The sequence below is a fragment of the Salvelinus alpinus genome, chromosome 15 (assembly GCF_045679555.1).
Source record: "Salvelinus alpinus chromosome 15, SLU_Salpinus.1, whole genome shotgun sequence".
Classification (NCBI taxonomy): Eukaryota; Metazoa; Chordata; class Actinopteri; order Salmoniformes; family Salmonidae; genus Salvelinus; species Salvelinus alpinus.
The window spans coordinates 24,932,541-24,950,488 of NC_092100.1; the positions used below are offsets into that span (position 1 = coordinate 24,932,541).

The window sequence follows — 17,948 nt, forward strand, 5'->3', positions numbered from 1 at the left end:
GTAGTTAACAACATCTCCACCCCGCTGACCCTCAACACTGGGTCCCCACAAGGGTGCGTTCTCAGCCCTCTCCTGTACTCCCTGTTCACCCACGACTGCGTGGCCATGCACGCCTCCAACTCAATCATCAAGTTTGCAGATGACACTACAGTGGTAGGCTTGATTACAAACAACAACGAGACGGCCTACAGGGAGGAGGTGAGGGCACTCGGAGTGTGGTGTCAGGAAAATAACCTCACACTCAATGTCAACAAAACAAAGGAGATGATCGTGGACTTCAGGAAACAGCAGAGGGAGCAGCCCCCTATCTACATTGACAGGACAGTAGTGGAGAGGGTGGAGAGTTTTAAGTTCCTCGGCGTACACATCACGGACAAACTGAAATGGTCCACCCACACAGACAGCGTGGTGAAGAAGGCGCAGCAGCGCCTCTTCAACCTCAGGAGGCTGAAGAAATTCGGCTTGTCACCAAAAACACCCAAACTTTTACAGATGCACAATCGAGAGCATCCTGTCGGGCTGTATCACCGCCTGGTACGGCAGCTGCTCCGCCCATAACCGGAAGGCTCTCCAGAGGGTAGTGAGGTCTGCACAACGCATCACCGGGTGCAAACTACCTGCCCTCCAGGACACCTACAGCACCCAATGTCACAGGAAGGCCAAAAAGATCCTCAAGGACAACAACCCCCCGAGCCACTGCCTGTTCACCCCGCTATCATCCAGAAGGCTAGGTCAGTAGAGGTGCATCAAAGCGGGGACCGAGAGACTGAAAAACAGCTTCTATCTCAAGGCGATCAGACTGTTAAACAGCCATCACTAACATTGAGTGGCTGCTGCCAACATACTGACTCAACTCCAGCCACTTTAATAATGGAAAAATTGATGTAATCAATTTATCACTAGCCACTTTATATAATGTTTACATACCCTACATTACTCATCCCATATGTATATATTGTACGCTATACCATCTACTGCATCTTGCCATCTTGATGTAATTAAATGTATCACTAGCCACTTTAAACAATGCCACTTTATATAATGTTCCCATACCCTACATTTCTCATCTCATATGTATATACTGTACTCTATACCATCTACTGCATCTTGCCATCTTGATGTAATGTATCACTAGCCACTTTAAACAATGCCACTTTATATAATGTTCCCATACCCTACATTACTCATCTGATATGTATATACTGTACTCTTACCATCTACTGCATTTTGCCTATGCCGTTCTATACCATCACTCATTCATATATTTTTATGTACATATTCGTATTCATTCCTTTACACTTGTGTGTATAAGGTAGTTGTTGTGGAATTGTTAAGTTATATTACTTGTTAGATATTACTGCATGGTCGGAACTAGAAGCACAAGCATTTCGCTACACTTGCATTGACATCTGCTAACCATGTGTATGTGACAAATAAATTTGATTTGATTATGATTTATACATTTTGACCATAGACTGTGTATTGTGACACACTGAGCAGGTGTCTGTGCTGCTTGCTCTGTGATTAGGTATCTTGAAAGGCTGTCAAGACAGCTAGGGGAGAGTAATAGTCACTGCACTCTGAACTAGGGCCCTGTATTTTGGTTAATCGTGTCACATCACCTGGATTTGACCCTTTATTAAAGGTTTTTCAACATACTGTCCTATTTTCTTCTTCTTTCAGATGGTCCAGCACCATCCTCAGATGATTGCTTTCATTTTTGGTTCAATTATAATTTCTGTAAAATTATCAAATCTACGTCATGTGACATGATAAACCAAAACACAGGGCTTTACCTATACTAACTAGTTTCCTGGAAAGGAGAGCCGTTTTAAAAGGTCTGTTGAAAGAGACTGTCGTCCTGCTTGTGTTTACTTTCATATGCCCAGTAATCTTATTGCTTCTGTATTTATTTACATGTACCGGCAAAATGTCTTAGCTAGAGTTGTGCAGTCAAAATATCTTCATTCCAAACAAATGTTTTTTATGTATTTTGCGTCTTTCCTCTTTGAAGCCCTGTAAGTGGTGAGGCTGATGTGTATAAGAGCAGAGGTAAAACAGCACACGTGCTCAACCAAGCAGCAACAGCAACACACAGACGAGCTCTGAAACCAATTAAGCGTTCTTTACAGTGTGCTACTGCCACATCCGCATCCATTCCTGCCAAATCTGCTCTTTTTCTCAGGGGAAAGGGAAGGTCCTGCTGCTAGGAGAGATGCTTGCTGCCTGGGCTAGGTTTACAACTGAAATGGACATGGTCATGGCAGATAAATTAATGAAACACCACTAAGGAGTGTGTGTTATTTAGCTATGTTTCATGTCTGATCGGGTTAGGGTTAACGTAAAGGCTTCTCCAAACAGTCAGAGAGAACAGCAGTTAGACTAGAGCTTCCTGGTGATTCACTGGAGTGTTGAGTCTCTCTCACACAGGATTGATTTCAGCATTGAGAAATGTGCTGACCTGCACTTAATGGAGGCCAAGACCAACAAAACACTAAATACAACCAAGCGCTTTCCTTTGAGCAGCCAGGGTACTTTCCCCTCAAACACATGTTTGAACAGCCCTTTGTGTTTGCTGGGTGTCTCTGATTCAACACATTGACAAACAGGCACTTGTAATGATCCTGCCTTTGTTTAAGAATAGAAAAAAGTTAACCTGTGTCTGTGTATTCAAATCCAATTGAAGCCGTAAGGTTAATTTTTCTTTTGAAGCATAACATTTAGCCTTTTATGTGTTCTTCACTCTCTTTCTCTCTCAAACAAACACACATACACACACACAAAACACACACTGTAATATTGTAAATAGAAGGGTAATGACATTTCCAGATGTTTCTTGAGGTGTTTTTTAAATTAAGAATAATATTCCTGATGCTCGACAAAAGACCCTTAAAATGGCATAACATCATTTATAATTTTTTGCAATAAATGTCACAATCCTAAAAGCAAAGAAAGCTGTATATGTTGTTAACAAGGTTTCATAATCACACATTGCTGTGTTAACATCTGGTTGTCCAGAGAGGTAAAAAGTCATGCTGAATCTACAGACAGAGTGTATGAGTGAATGTTCAGGACACCAATGGTTGAGAACAGACAGACATGCCACTGGGGGACAAAAAAAAAACATGTTTGTTTAGTTCAATTAATTCCTTTAAGGTCGCATTTGTTAGTAGTGGGCAATTCCACGATAACAGAATGACGCCCAGACTCAGATAGTTCACCTCGAAATGTATGTCAAACTAAAACCAATAATTGCAAAGTTAAACAAACCATACAACTATATGCACCAGGACCACTTCAAAAAATGTCCATGAAGATTTAACAAAAACACACTTGAAGAACAGCGCAGATGCAAATTTTGATAACAGAAGGTCGGTTTGTGCTGTTTGTGCAGTCATTGTGTTACCAAACTTTGCATCTGCACTGTTCTGTAGGTAGCCTTTTGGTTAAGAGTGTTGGGCCAGTAACTGAAAGGTAGCTGGTTCGATTCACCGAGTTGACTAGGTGAAAAAATTGCTCATGTAAGTTGCTCTGGAAAAGAGTGTCTGCTAAATGACAAAAAAATAGTAAATGTGTTTTTGTAAAATTCACTGTGGAAATGCTTAAGTCGTCCTGGTGCATTAAGTTGTATGGTTTGTTTAACTTTGCAATCAGTGGTTTTTGTTTGACATACATTTTAAAGTCAACTATCTGAGTCTCGACATCATTTCTGTTATCGTGGAATTGCCCTAGTATGTCTCAACATGACCTAGAAATGGGGGAAGGGCTAAGGGAATGTTATCATTCTATTCCTACTTTTGGAAAAACCCACACAAGTAAAAGGTGTAGGCATATTAGCGTAGTTACAGTGTAACAACAATCTATTCTCAATCAGTTATAAATAATGTAGGCCAACAGTGTATGTACAAAAAATGTCCCCTCGTATGATCATTTCATCCAAAAGAGGGTACAAGAGCTGCCTGTCCCACAAGATGCATCACTCCCAGAACCGGAACAGTGTAGCGAGCTGTTGAATGATTCTGGTTAGCCTCCTAGCACTGACACTCACTAACTTTTTGGCTTGTTAGGTACATTCTTAGAAAAAGGGTTCCAAAAGGGATCTTCGGCTGTCCCCATGGGGGAATGCTTTTTGGATCCAGGTAAAAACATTTTTGGTTCCAGGTAGAACCATTTTGGGATCCATGTTGGGTTCTACATGGAACCCAAAACGGTTCTACTTGGTACCAAAAGGGTTCTACCTGGAACCAACAAGGGTTCTTCAAAGGGTTCTCATATGGGAACACTTTTAAGTTCTAGATAGCACCTATTTTCTACAAGTGTAGGCTATCCTAGAACTTTGTGTTTTGGATGGTTGCTCAAACTTGTCAGTGGCACAATACCATTCATATATCTGGCCATCAAGTGACAACAGGGAGGACAATATATTACCTACCTTATGAGAACATGGACACCCGACCTGACAGGAGTCGAGGGTGGGCGCAGTGATGTAGGTTGGGATGCTAGTGGCGGGAGACAGGGTGGCCAGCGCTCCAGTCACGCCGTCGCCGCCAGTACCGGGCTGCTGCTCTCCACAGGTGACCTGCAGGATCTCCTGGATCTGGGTCAGCTCCTGTCTTAGCACCTGCTTCTGGTGAAAGCTGAAAGCCGGGTGATTGGATGCCATGGTGAAGAGGAGAAGGAACTGCTCCTCCGTTTGTCCATCGTTGAGCTGCAGGCCGTAGTTGTTTATGATGCTGTCGATGTGCGTGAGCGTTCGGAAGAGAACACCCGCCGCCTCTCGATTGTCGGAGCTGAGAAGTGCGAGGGAGATGAGCAGCTTGCTCCTCACGACCTCGTCCGTGATGTTGGTAAGGTTCGAGAGGTCAGCGGGGTTGTTGGCTTTGATCTCGGCATCCCTGAGGGAGTGATAGTCCTTGCGGGCTAAATCTTCCAAGCACGACCCGAGGAAGCGTAGTTCGATGGGAACACAGAGGTCCAAAAGCCCACAAATGAACTCAGCTCTCTGGGCCGAGTTCAATATCGAAAACCAGCGGTAGACCCCTTCCCTTTGAACGGAGCATCGATTTTCAACCATTTTAAACAAATCGACTCACACGTTTAAACATGGATTATTTTGTTGATTGCGAATAAGCCTAACAATAATAAAATGGCAAGACAAAAATGTGTCAAAACAAACCTCCATTTACTGTACAAGTAGCCTAACCTTTAAACAGAGAGCGTGCAGGAACTCGAGTGCCTGAACAGTTAGTAAACGTCCACCTGGGTCAAGGACGCTGGTTATTTGGTTGACAATAATCGTATTCAATGTAGACTATCCAAGACCATGAGTTTTCTGGAAAATAAATTACAGCACGTCGCCTTTCTTTGTTTACAGGCCAGTTGCGACATTGTTGAAATATGTAACCAAAGCGAGAATCACTTGAAAGTCTATAAACAAAAGCATGAGTCGGGTTACTGTACTGCGAGGCTCAGCGTAGTACCCAGTCATCCAGGCTTTCTCGACCAGCCCTCCGATGTCCCCACGTCAGTCGATTATGGAACAAGTACTACATGAAGTAGATTGAAATTAAAAACACCATATGAGTATTACACACATAGATCATTTACTTCCAGTGCCAAAGGCACTACTTTCCGTTTATTCCCTGTAAGAAAATAATTTTCGATGGGAATCCGCACGGTATTCGTTGAAATTCTGAGTGTCTGCCAATAAAGAAGACCATAAACTGCATATAGCCTATAAACTATAGCCAGTAACCTAGGAGTTCAAGTTTAAACGCAAACGATTTAGTTAAATCCTATTGGTCGTAAACTTAACCAGGGACACGTACAGATTTGTTCCAGACGAATAACAACAATTGGTGCTTTCACAACAACTGGGAATTCGGAAAAAACGAGGTCAAATCATGACGTCAGAGATCTTCAGGTCGGAAAGTCGGAGCTCTAGAAATATGCCTGAGTTTCCGACAGCGAATTCCGAGTTGGATGACCGTTCAAAACTTTTTTCCCAGTCGGAGATTTCCCAGTTGTCTTGAACGCACTGAAGTCGGACGTTTTCGAGTTTTGAGTTCCCAGTGGTTTTGAACAAGACAAATGTTTAGACCTATCCTTTTTATAAAGAGCCCGTAGCTGTTTTGAAATGCAATTCAAGTAATACCCCCCTCCCCCTTACATCCTGTCATATCCCTGAAATCGCGAAAAACAGCTGTGTGGTAACTTTGGTGCTTTCAAGACAAGTGTGAACTTAGGGGAAAACGAGGTCAAATCATGACGTCAGTCATCTTCAGGTAGTAAAGTCTGAGATCTAGCAAGATGCCAGAGTTTCCGACTTGCAATTCCGAGTTGGATGACCGTTCAAAATGTTTTTCCCAGTCGATGCTCGTTTTTTCCGATTTCCCAGTTGTCTTGAACGCTCTGAAGTCGAAAATCTGAAATGTCCGAGTTCCCAGTTGTTTTGAACGTGACATTATTCCAAACTGCCAGCTAAACCCATCAGCTAAAAACATACACATCGATTGGGTGTACTACAGCTTGTCAGTAACCCCAGCTGCTGGTGTGATTGGTCAGAAAAGTATCTGCACTAGCCTACACATCTTTTTCACATGCGCTCATAATATACACGTCTCCGATTTGGTAAACGAGTATGTACTTTGTAAAGCGCAAGTCAACCTCTAAAGTGTTTGAGTTGAAGAAGTTGATTGTTTTTAAGACAGACACATATGTCATCCTTTGTCTTCAAATGTCTTTGCAAACTGATATTAGTGTAAGAGGAGCAGCAGAAGAGTGAAGTTTGAGAATTTCTGGAATTGACATTTTCATTGCGTCACTCTGACTGTGTACGTTTGGTCCATGAACATGGCCTTTATATACAGTAGAGCTGTACAGTAGCTTGTTCGGACTATGGCCTAAAAAAGTAGGCTTACCCTACTGACGTCTTTAGAAATATATTATGCACACATATTTCGAATCTCTGCATTCATATATTGCTAAATATGCACTTGTTTGATGTTTGAGTATTATCTAATGGCATTTCTTTCCTTGACCTCATACAACTGGTAATCATAAACATTAAGGGCTATTTGCATATGGTAATCTTGAATTTCACCTAATGAGAATTTCAAGTTTTCAGGGCTTGTTGTGGGGCCTTTTCCCCTCTAAAACATAGCCTTCAATCAATCAATCAATCAATTTTATTTTATATAGCCCTTCGTACATCAGCTAATATCTCGAAGTGCTGTACAGAAACCCAGCCTAAAACCCCAAACAGCTAGTAATGCAGGTGTAGAAGCACGGTGGCTAGGAAAAACTCCCTAGAAAGGCCAAAACCTAGGAAGAAACCTAGAGAGGAACCAGGCTATGAGGGGTGGCCAGTCCTCTTCTGGCTGTGCCGGGTGGAGATTATAACAGAACTATGCCAAGATGTTCAAAAATGTTCATAAGTGACAAGCATGGTCAAATAATAATCATGAATAATTTTCAGTTGGCTTTTCATAGCCGATCATCAAGAGTTGAAAAACAACAGGTCTGGGACAGGTGGCGGTTCCATAACCGCAGGCAGAACAGCTGAAACTGGAATAGCAGCAAGGCCAGGCGGACTGGGGACAGCAAGGAGTCACCACGGGCGGCAGTCCCGACGCATGGTCCTAGGGCCCAGGTCCTCCGAGAGAAAGAAAGAGAGAAGGAGAAAATTAGAGAGAGCCAAGATTTTCAAAATGTTCATAAATGACAAGCATGGTCAAATAATAATCAGGAATAAATCTCAGTTGGCTTTTCATAGCCGATCATTAAGAGTTGAAAACAGCAGGTCTGGGACAGGTAGGGGTTCCATAACCGCAGGCAGAACAGTTGAAACTGGAATAGCAGCAAGGCCAGGCGGACTGGGGACAGCAAGGAGTCACCACGGCCGGTAGTCCCGACGTATGGTCCTAGGGCTCAGGTCCTCCGAGAGAAAGAAAGAGAGAAGGAGAAAATTAGAGAGAGCCAAGATTTTCAAAATGTTCATAAATGACAAGCATGGTCAAATAATAATCAGGAATAAATCTCAGTTGGCTTTTCATAGCCGATCATTAAGAGTTGAAAACAGCAGGTCTGGGACAGGTAGGGGTTCCGTAACCGCAGGCAGAACAGTTGAAACTGGAATAGCAGCAAGGCCAGGCGGACTGGGGACAGCAAGGTGTCATCATGCCCGGTAGTCCTGACGTATGGTCCTAGGGCTCAGGTTCTCAGAGAGAAAGAGAGAACGAGAGAATTAGAGAGAGCATACTTAAATTCACACAGGACACTGGATAAGACAGGAGAAGTACTCCAGGTAACCAACTGACCCTAGCCCCCCGACACATAAACTACTGCAGCATAAATACTGGAGGCTGAGACAGGAGCGGTCAGGAGACACTGTGGCCCCATCCGAAGAAACCCCCGGACAGGGCCAAACAGGAAGGATATAACCCCACCCACTTTGCCAAAGCACAGCCCCCGCACCACTAGAGGGATATCCTCAACCACCAACTTACAATCCTGAGACAAGGCCGAGTATAGCCCACAAAGGTCTCCACCACAGCACAAACCAAGGGGGGGCGCCAACCCAGACAGGAAGATCACGTCAGTAACTCAACCCACTCAAGTGACGCACCCCTCCTAGGGACGGCATGAAAGAGCACCAGCAAGCCAGTGACTCAGCCCCTGTAACAGGGTTAGAGGCAGAGAATCCCAGTGGAGAGAGGGGAACCGGCCTGGCAGAGACAGCAAGGGCGGTTCGTTGCTCCAGAGCCTTTCCGTTCACCTTCACACTCCTGGGCCAGACTACACTCAATCATATGACCTACTGAAGAGATAAGTCTTCAGTAAAGACTTAAAGGTTGAGACCGAGTCTGCGTCTCTCACATGGGTAGGCAGACTGTTCCATAAAAATGGAGATCTATAGGAGAAAGCCCTGCCTCCCGCTGTTTGCTTAGAAATTCTAGGGACAATTAGGAGGCCTGCGTCTTGTGACCGTAGCGTACGTATTGGTATGTACGGCAGGACCAACTCGGAAAGATAGGTAGGAGCAAGCCCATGTAACGCTTTATAGGTTAACAGTAAAACCTTGAAATCAGCCCTTGCCTTAACAGGAAGCCAGTGTAGGGAAGCTAGCACTGGAGTAATATGATCAAATTTCTTGGTTCTAGTCAGGATTCTAGCAGCCGTATTTAGCACTAACTGAAGTTTATTTAGTGCTTTATCCGGGTAGCCGGAAAGTAGAGCATTGCAGTAGTCTAACCTAGAAGTAACAAATGCATGGATTAATTTTTCTGCATCATTTTTGGACAGAAAATTTCTGATTTTTGCAATGTTACGTAGATGGAAAAAAGCTGTCCTTGAAACAGTCTTGATATGTTCGTCAAAAGAGAGATCAGGGTCAAGAGTAACGCCGAGGTCCTTCACAGTTTTATTTGAGACGACTTTACAACCATCAAGATGAATTGTCAGATTTAACAGAAGATCTCTTTGTTTCTTGGGACCTAGAACAAGCATCTCTGTTTTGTCCGAGTTTAAAAGTAGAAAGTTTTCAGCCATCCACTTCCTTATGTCTGAAACACAGGCTTCTAGCGAGGGCAATTTTGGGGCTTCACCATGTTTCATTGAAATGTACAGCTGTGTGTCATCCGCATAGCAGTGAAAGTTAACATTATGTTTTCGAATAACATCCCCAAGAGGTAAAATATATAGTGAAAACAATAGTGGTCCTAAAACGGAACCTTGAGGAACACCGAAATGTACAGTTGATTTGTCAGAGGACAGACCATTCACAGAGACAAACTGATATCTTTCCGACAGGTAAGATCTAAACCAGGCCAGAACTTGTCCGTGTAGACCAATTTGGGTTTCCAGTCTCTCCAAAAGAATGTGGTGATCGATGGTGTCAAAGGCAGCACTAAGGTCTAGTAGCACGAGGACAGATGCAGAGCCTCGGCCTGACGCCATTAAAAGGTCATTTACCACCTTCACAAGTGCAGTCTCAGTGCTATGATGGGGTCTAAAACCAGACTGAAGCATTTCGTATACATTGTTTGTCTTCAGAAAGGCAGTGAGTTGCTGCGCAACAGCTTTTTCTAAAATTTTTGAGAGGAATGGAAGATTCGATATAGGCCGATAGTTTTTTATATTTTCCGGGTCAAGGTTTGGCTTTTTCAAGAGAGGCTTTATCACTGCCACTTTTAGTGAGTTTGGTACACATCCGGTGGATAGAGAGCTGTTTATTATGTTCAACATAGGAGGGCCAAGCACAGGAAGCAGCTCCTTCAGCAGTTTAGTAGGAATAGGATCCAGTATGCAGCTTGAAGGTTTAGAGGCCATGATTATTTTCATCATTGTGTCAAGAGATATAGTACTAAAACACTTAAGTGTCTCTCCCGATCCCAGGCCCTCGCAGAGCTGTGCAGATCCAGGACAGCTAAGCCCTGGAGGAATACGCAGATTCAAAGAGGAGTCCGTAATTTGCTTTCTAATGGTCATGATCTTTTCCTCAAAGAAGTTCATGAATTTATTACTGCTGAAGTGAAAGCCATCCTCTCTTGGGGAATGCTGCTTTTTAGTTAGTTTCGCAACAGTATCAAAAAGAAATTTTGGATTGTTCTTATTTTCCTCGATTAAGTTGGAAAAGTAGGATGATCGAGCAGCAGTGAGGGCTCTTCGGTACTGCACGGTACTGTCTTTCCAAGCTAGTCGGAAGACTTCCAGTTTGGTGTGGCGCCATTTCCGTTCCAATTTCCTGGAAGTTTGCTTCAAAGCTCGGGTATTTTCTGTATACCAGGGAGCTAGTTTCTTATGACAAATGTTTTTCGTTTTTAGGGGTGCAACTGCATCTAGGGTATTGCGCAAGGTTAAATTGAGTTCCTCAGTTAAGTGGTTAACTGATTTTTGTCCTCTGACGTCCTTGGGTAGGCAGAAGGAGTCTGGAAGGGCATCAAGGAATTTTTGTGTTGTCTGAGAATTTATAGCACGACTTTTGATGCTCCTTGGTTGGGGTCTGAGCAGATTATTTGTTGCGATTGCAAACGTAATAAAATGGTGGTCCGATAGTCCAGGATTATGTGGAAAAACATTAAGATCTACAACATTTATTCCATGGGACAAAACTAGGTCCAGAGTATGACTGTGGCAGTGAGTAGGTCCAGAGACATGTTGGACAAAACCCACTGAGTCGATGATGGCTCCGAAAGACTTTTGGAGTGGGTCTGTGGACTTCTCCATGTGAATATTAAAATCACCAAAAATTAGAATATGATCTGCTATGACTACAAGGTCTGATAGGAATTCAGGAAACTCAGAGAGGAACGCTGTATATGGCCCAGGAGGCCTGTAAACAGTAGCTATAAAAAGTGATTGAGTAGGCTGCATAGATTTCATGACTAGAAGCTCAAAAGACGAAAACGCCATTTTTTTTTTTGTAAATTGAAATTTGCTATCGTAAATGTTAGCAACACCTCCGCCTTTGCGGGATGCACGGGGGATATGGTCACTAGTGTAACCAGGAGGTGAGGCCTCATTTAACACAGTAAATTCATCAGGCTTAAGCCATGTTTCAGTCAGGCCAATCACATCAAGATTATGATCAGTGATTAGTTCATTGACTATGACTGCCTTTGAAGTGAGGGATCTAACATTAAGTAACCCTATTTTGAGATGTGAGGTATCACGATCTCTTTCAATAATGGCAGGAATGGAGGAGGTCTTTATCCTAATAAGATTGCTAAGGCGAACACCGCCATGTTTAGTTTTGCCCAACCTAGGTCGAGGCACAGACACAGTCTCAATGGGTATGGCTGAGCTGACTACACTGACTGTGCTATTGGCAGACTCCACTAAGCTGGCAGGTTGGCTAACAGCCTGCTGCCTGGCCTGCACCCTATTTCATTGTGGGGCTAGAGGAGTTAGAGCCCTATCTATGTTGGTAGATAAGATGAGAGCACCCCTCCAGCTAGGATGGAGTCCGTCACTCCTCAGCAGGTCAGGCTTGGTCCTGTTTGTGGGTGAGTCCCAGAAAGAGGGCCAATTATCTACAAATTCTATCTTTTGGGAGGGGCAGAAAACAGTTTTCAACCAGCGATTGAGTGCTGAGACTCTGCTGTAGAGCTCGTCACTCCCCCTAACTGGGAGGGGGCCAGAGACAATTACTCGATGCCGACACATCTTTCTAGCTGATTTACACGCTGAAGCTATGTTGCACTTGGTGACCTCTGACTGTTTCATCCTAACATCGTTGGTGCCGACGTGGATAACAATATCTCTATACTCTCTACACTCGCCAGATTTAGCTTTAGCCAGCACCATCTTTAGATTAGCCTTAACGTCGGTAGCCCTGCCCCCTGGTAAACAGTGTATGATCGCTGGGTGATTCGCTTTAAGTCTAATACTGCGGGTAATGGAGTCGCCAATGACTAGGGTTTTCAATTTGTCAGAGCTAATGGTGGGAGCCTTCGGCGTCTCAGACCCCGTAACGGGAGGAGTAGAGACAAGAGAAGACTCAGACTCAGACTCCGACTCGCTACATAATGGGGAGAACCGGTTGAAAGTTTCTGTCGGCTGAATGAGCGACACCGGTTGATCATTCCAACAGCATTTCCCTCCAGAAGCCATGAGAAAGTTGTCCGGCTGCGGGGACTGTGCGGGGGGATTTATACTAACGTTACTATCTGTACTTACTGGTGGCACAGACGATGTTTCTTCCTTTCCTACACTGAAATTACCCTTGCCTAACGATTGCGTCTGAAGCTGGGCTTGTAGCACAGCTATTCTCGCCGTAAGGCGATCGTTCTCCTGTATATTATGAGTACAGCGACTGCAATTAGAAGACATCATGTTAATGTTACTACTTAGCTTCGGCTGTTGAAGGTGTTGACGAACCATGTCCAGATAAAGCGTCCGGAGTGAAAAAGTTGAATGAGGGAAAAAAGTTGCGATGGAAAAACTAAAAATATAAACGGTAATTAAAAACAAAAACAAAACAAAAAACGTAAAGTTGTCAGCTAGCAAAGTAAAGTAAAGTTGGCAGCAAAACGCACAGCAACAAAACGCACAGCAACACGTCTGCAGATTCCTTGCACTTTCCATAAAAAAACAGTAGATGTCACCATTAGTTAATGCTTTTTTGCACTACAATACCAAAAACCTGATGGGTCAGCACACACACACACTAATAAAAATGTATTCTCAAATATAGCAGTTTCAAAATGCTGAGCACAGTGCACAAAGATATTCCAACTCCATTATATGCCAAATTCCAAATGTTATCATATGAAAGCACTACATATTAAAGTTAATGGACTGGGAAGGGTTATCTCTGTATACCCGTCGCAAGTCAGATGCTCAACTGAATGCATTCAACCCAAATGTGTCTTCCGCATTTAACCCAACCCCTCTGGGTCAGACTGAATATCACATTGATTAAAACTATGGATGAAGTACAAAATAAGGCCTACAAAAGTATGAGGTTTGCCTAATTGTGATGATATGTGGGAAGTGTAAATTGCGACTGTGTTAACATTACCAGAGGTCACATGTCAGTGCACTCGGTGCAGCAGATAGAGCAGCATAGCCCATCTCCCCTGATCGATCATGCTGATTCTGTTCTGCTGCCATCCATGTTAGTATCCAAATCCCAACACACATTCACTTAGGTCAGAAACATTCACAGATCTAGATGTATTTGTTTGCCTCCTTGCCCGTCCAACATTTCCTCATCTCCCACCCCTTCTAATGCGACTAGCCCTGATGCTCCTCCCTCTTTTTCCCCTGCCACACTATAAAGTTTCTCCCTGCAGGCGGTCACTTAGTCCGAGGTGCTAAAAGAGCTCCTTAAACTTGACCCCAAACAACCATCTGGTTCAGATGGTTTAGACCCTTTCTTCTTTAAGGTTGCTGCCCCTATAATCGCCAAGCCTATCTCTGACCTTTTTAACCTGTCTCTCCTCTCTGGGGAGGTTCCCATTGCTTGGAAGGCAGACACGGTTCGTCCTTTATTTAAAGGGGGAGATCAAGCTGATCCTAACTGTTATAGGCCTATTTCTATTTTGCCCTGTTTATCAAAAGTGTTGGGAAAACTTGTCAATAATCAACTGACTGGCTTTCCTGATGTCTACAGTATCCTCTCTGGTATGCAATCTGGTTTCCACTCAGGTTATGGATGTGTCACTGAAACCTTAAAGGTCCTCAATGATGTCACCATTGCCCTTGATTCTAAGCAATGTTGTACTGCTATTTTTATTGACTTGGCCAAAGCTTTTTATATGGTAGACCATTCTATTCTTGTGGACCGGCTAAGGAGTATTGGTGTCTCTGAGGGGTCTTTGGCCTGGTTCGCTAACTACCTCTCTCAATGAGTGCAATGTATAAAATCAGAACATCTGCTTTGTTAGCCAATGCCTGTCACCAAGGGCGTACCCCAAGGCTCGATCCTAGGCCCTACACTCTTCTCAATTTACATCAACAACATAGCTCAGGCAGTAGGAAGCTCTCTCTCTCACTCTATACTCTTCTGTAAACTGGTTATCTCTGTATACCCGTCGCAAGACCCACTGGTTGATGCTTATTTATAAAACCCTCTTAGCCCTCACTCCTCCCTATCTGAGATATCTACTGCAGCCCTCATCCTCCACAAACAACACCCGTTTTGCCAGTCACATTCTGTTAAAGGTCCTCAAAGCACACACATCCCTGGGTCGCTCGTCTTTTCAGTTTGCTGCAGCTAGCGACTGGAACGAGCTGCAACAAACACTCAAACTGGACAGTTTTATCTCAATCTCTTCATTCAAAGACTCAATCATGAACACTCTTACTGACAGTTGTAGCTGCTTTGGGTGATGTATTGTAAGATGGCGCTGACAGAGATGGTCGCCTCGCTTCAGGTCCTTAGAAAACTATGCAGTTATTCGTTTTTTTATGTATTATTTCTTACATTGTTTGCCCAGAAAATCTCAAGTGTTATTACATACAGCCGGGAAGAACTATTGGATATGAAAGCGATGTCAACTTACCAACACTACGACCAGGAATACGTCTTTCCCGAAGCGGATCCTTTGTTCGAACCTCCACCCTGGACATGGGATCTTATCCCAGAGGCCAACCCAAAACCATGCGATAACCGCAGGAGAGGCAGACTGAGCAGCCTACTGGTCAGACTCAGAAGGTCGAGCACACCATCCACACCATCCACTGTTTCCGAGCATATTACTCGCCAATGTCCAATCTCTAGATAACAAGATGGACAAAATTAGGGCACAAGTTGCCTTCCAGAGAGACATCAGAGATTGTAACAATCTCTGTTTCACGGAAACATGGCTCACTCGGGATATGTTATCAGAGTTGGTACATCCACCCGGTTTCTTCATGCATCGCGCCGACAGAAACAAACATCTCTCTGGTAAGAAGAAGGGCGGGGATGTATGCCTTATGAGTAACGACTCATGATGTAATCACAACAACATACAGGAACTCAAGTCCTTTTGTCCACCTGGCCTAGAATTCCTTACAATCAAATGCCGATCACATTATCTTCCAAGAGAATTCTCTTTGATTATAGTCACAGCCGTGTATACCCCCCCCCCCCCCCCCCCCCCAAGCAGATACCTCGTCGGCCCTGAAAGAACTTCACTGGACTCTATGTAAACTGGAAACCGTACATCCTGAGGCTGCATTTATTGTAGCTGGGGATTTTAACAAAGAACTAACCTGAGAACAAGACTTCCTAAATTCTATCAGCATATCGAATGCGCGACACGAGCTGGTAGCATTCTGGGTCATTGCTACTCTAACTTCCGCAATGCTTATAAAGCCCTCCCCCGCCCTGCATTCAGCAAATCTGACCACGACTCCATTTTGTTGCTCCCAGCCTATAGACAGAAACTTAAACAGGAAAAAGCCGTGCTCAGGTCTATACAACTCTGGTCTGACCAATCGGATTCCAGGCTTCAAGATTGCTTTGATCACGTGGACTGGGATATGTTCCGGATAGCCTCAGACAATAACATTGATTTATACGCTGACTCGGTGAGCGAGTTTATTAGCAAGTGCATCGGTGTTGTTGTACCCACTGTGACTATTAAAACCTTTTTTAACCAGAAACCGTGGATTGATGGCAGCATTCACACAAAACTGAAAGAGCGAACCACCGCTTTTAATCATGACAAGGTGAATGGAAACATGATACAAACAGTGTAGCTATTCCCTCCGCAAGGCAATCAAACAAGCAAAGCGTCAGTATAGAGACAAAGTAGAGTCGCAATTCAACGGCTCAAACACGAGACGTATGTGGCAGGGTCTACAGTCAATCACGTATTACAAAAAGAAAGACATCGACGTCTTGCTCCCAGACAAATTAAACAACTTCTTTGCTCACTTTGAGGACAATACAGTGCCACTGACACGGCCCACTACCAAAGCCTGTGGGCTCTCCTTCTCTGTGGCCAACGTGAGTAAAACATTTAAACGTGTTAACCCTCGCAAGGCTGCCAGCCCAAACGGCATTCCTAGCCGAGTCCTCAGAGCATGTGCAGACCAGCTGGCTGGTGTGTTTACGGACATATTCAACCAATCCCTATCCCAGTCTGTTGTCCCCACATGCTTCAAGATAGCCACCATTGTTCCTGTTCCCAAGAAAGCTAAGGTAACTGAACTTAATGACTATCGCCCCGTTGCACTCACTTCTGTCATCATGAAGTGCTTTGAGAGACTAGTCAAGGATCATATCACCTCCACCCTGCCTGATACCCTAGACCCACTCCAATTTGCTTATCACCCCAATAGGTCCACTGACGATGCAATCGCCCTCACACTACACACTGCCCTATCCCATCTGGACAAGAGGAATACCTATGTAAGAATGCTGTTCATTGACTACAGCTCAGCATCTAACACCTTAGTACCCTCCAAACTCGTCATTAAGCTCGGGACCCTGGGTCTCGACCCCGCCCTGTGCAACTGGGTCCTGGACTTTCTGACGGGCCGCCCCTATGTGGTGAGGGTAGGAAACAACATCTCCACCCCGCTGATCCTCAACACTGGGTCCCCACAAGGGTGCGTTCTCAGCCCTCTCCTGTACTCCCTGTTCACCCATGACTGCGTGGCCATGCACGCTTCCAACTCAATCATCAAGTTTGCAGACGACACTACAGTGGTAGGCCTGATTACCAACGACAACGAGACGGCCTACAAGAAGGAGGTGAGGGTCCTCGGAGTGTGGTGTCAGGAAAATAACCTCTCACTCAAGGTCAACAAAACAAAGGAGATGATCGTGGACTTCAGGAAACAGCAGAGGGAGCACTCTCCCATCCACATCGACGGGACAGTAGTGGAGAAGGTGGAAAGTTTTAAGTTCCTCTGCGTACACATCATGGACAAACTGAAATGGTCCACCCACACAGACAGCGTGGTGAAGAAGGTGCAACAGCGTCTCTTCAACCTCAGGAAGCTGAAGAAATTTGGCTTGTCACCTAAAACACTCACTCAACTGCACCACCCTCAACCGTAAGGCTCTTCAGAGGGTAGTGCGGTCTGCACAACGCATCACCGGAGGCAAACTACCTGCCCTCCAGGACACCTACAGCACCCAATGTCACAGGAAGGCCAAAAATATAATCAAGGACAACAACCGCCCGAGCCACTGCCTGTTCACCCCGCTATCATCCAGAAGGCGAGGTCAGTACAGGTGCATCAAAGCTGGGACCGAGAGACTGAAAAACAGCTTCTATCTCAAGGCCATCAGACTGTTAAACAGCCATCACTAACATAGAGAGGCTGCTGCCAACATACAGACTAAAATCTCTGGCCACTTTAATAAATTGACTTAATAAATCACTAGTCACTTTAAATAACGCCACTTTCATAATGTTTACATATCCTACATTACTCATCTCATATGCATATACTGTATTCTATGCCACACGGCCATCGCTCATCCATATATTTATATGTACATA

At 44.3% G+C, this 17,948-nt stretch overlaps 1 protein-coding gene across 1 annotated transcript in view; it reads right to left on the reverse strand.

The window, feature by feature from the left end:
• Positions 1 to 6,253, reverse strand: part of LOC139539763 (zinc finger CCHC domain-containing protein 14-like) — a 42,822-nt gene extending 36,569 nt beyond the window's left edge. The window contains exon 1 of the mRNA XM_071343038.1: positions 4,433 to 6,253. Within this exon, the coding sequence (XP_071199139.1) occupies positions 4,433 to 5,074 (642 nt within the window). The 5' untranslated portion in view covers positions 5,075 to 6,253. The remainder of the gene's footprint in view (positions 1 to 4,432) is intronic.
• Positions 6,254 to 17,948: the final 11,695 nt, after the last annotated feature.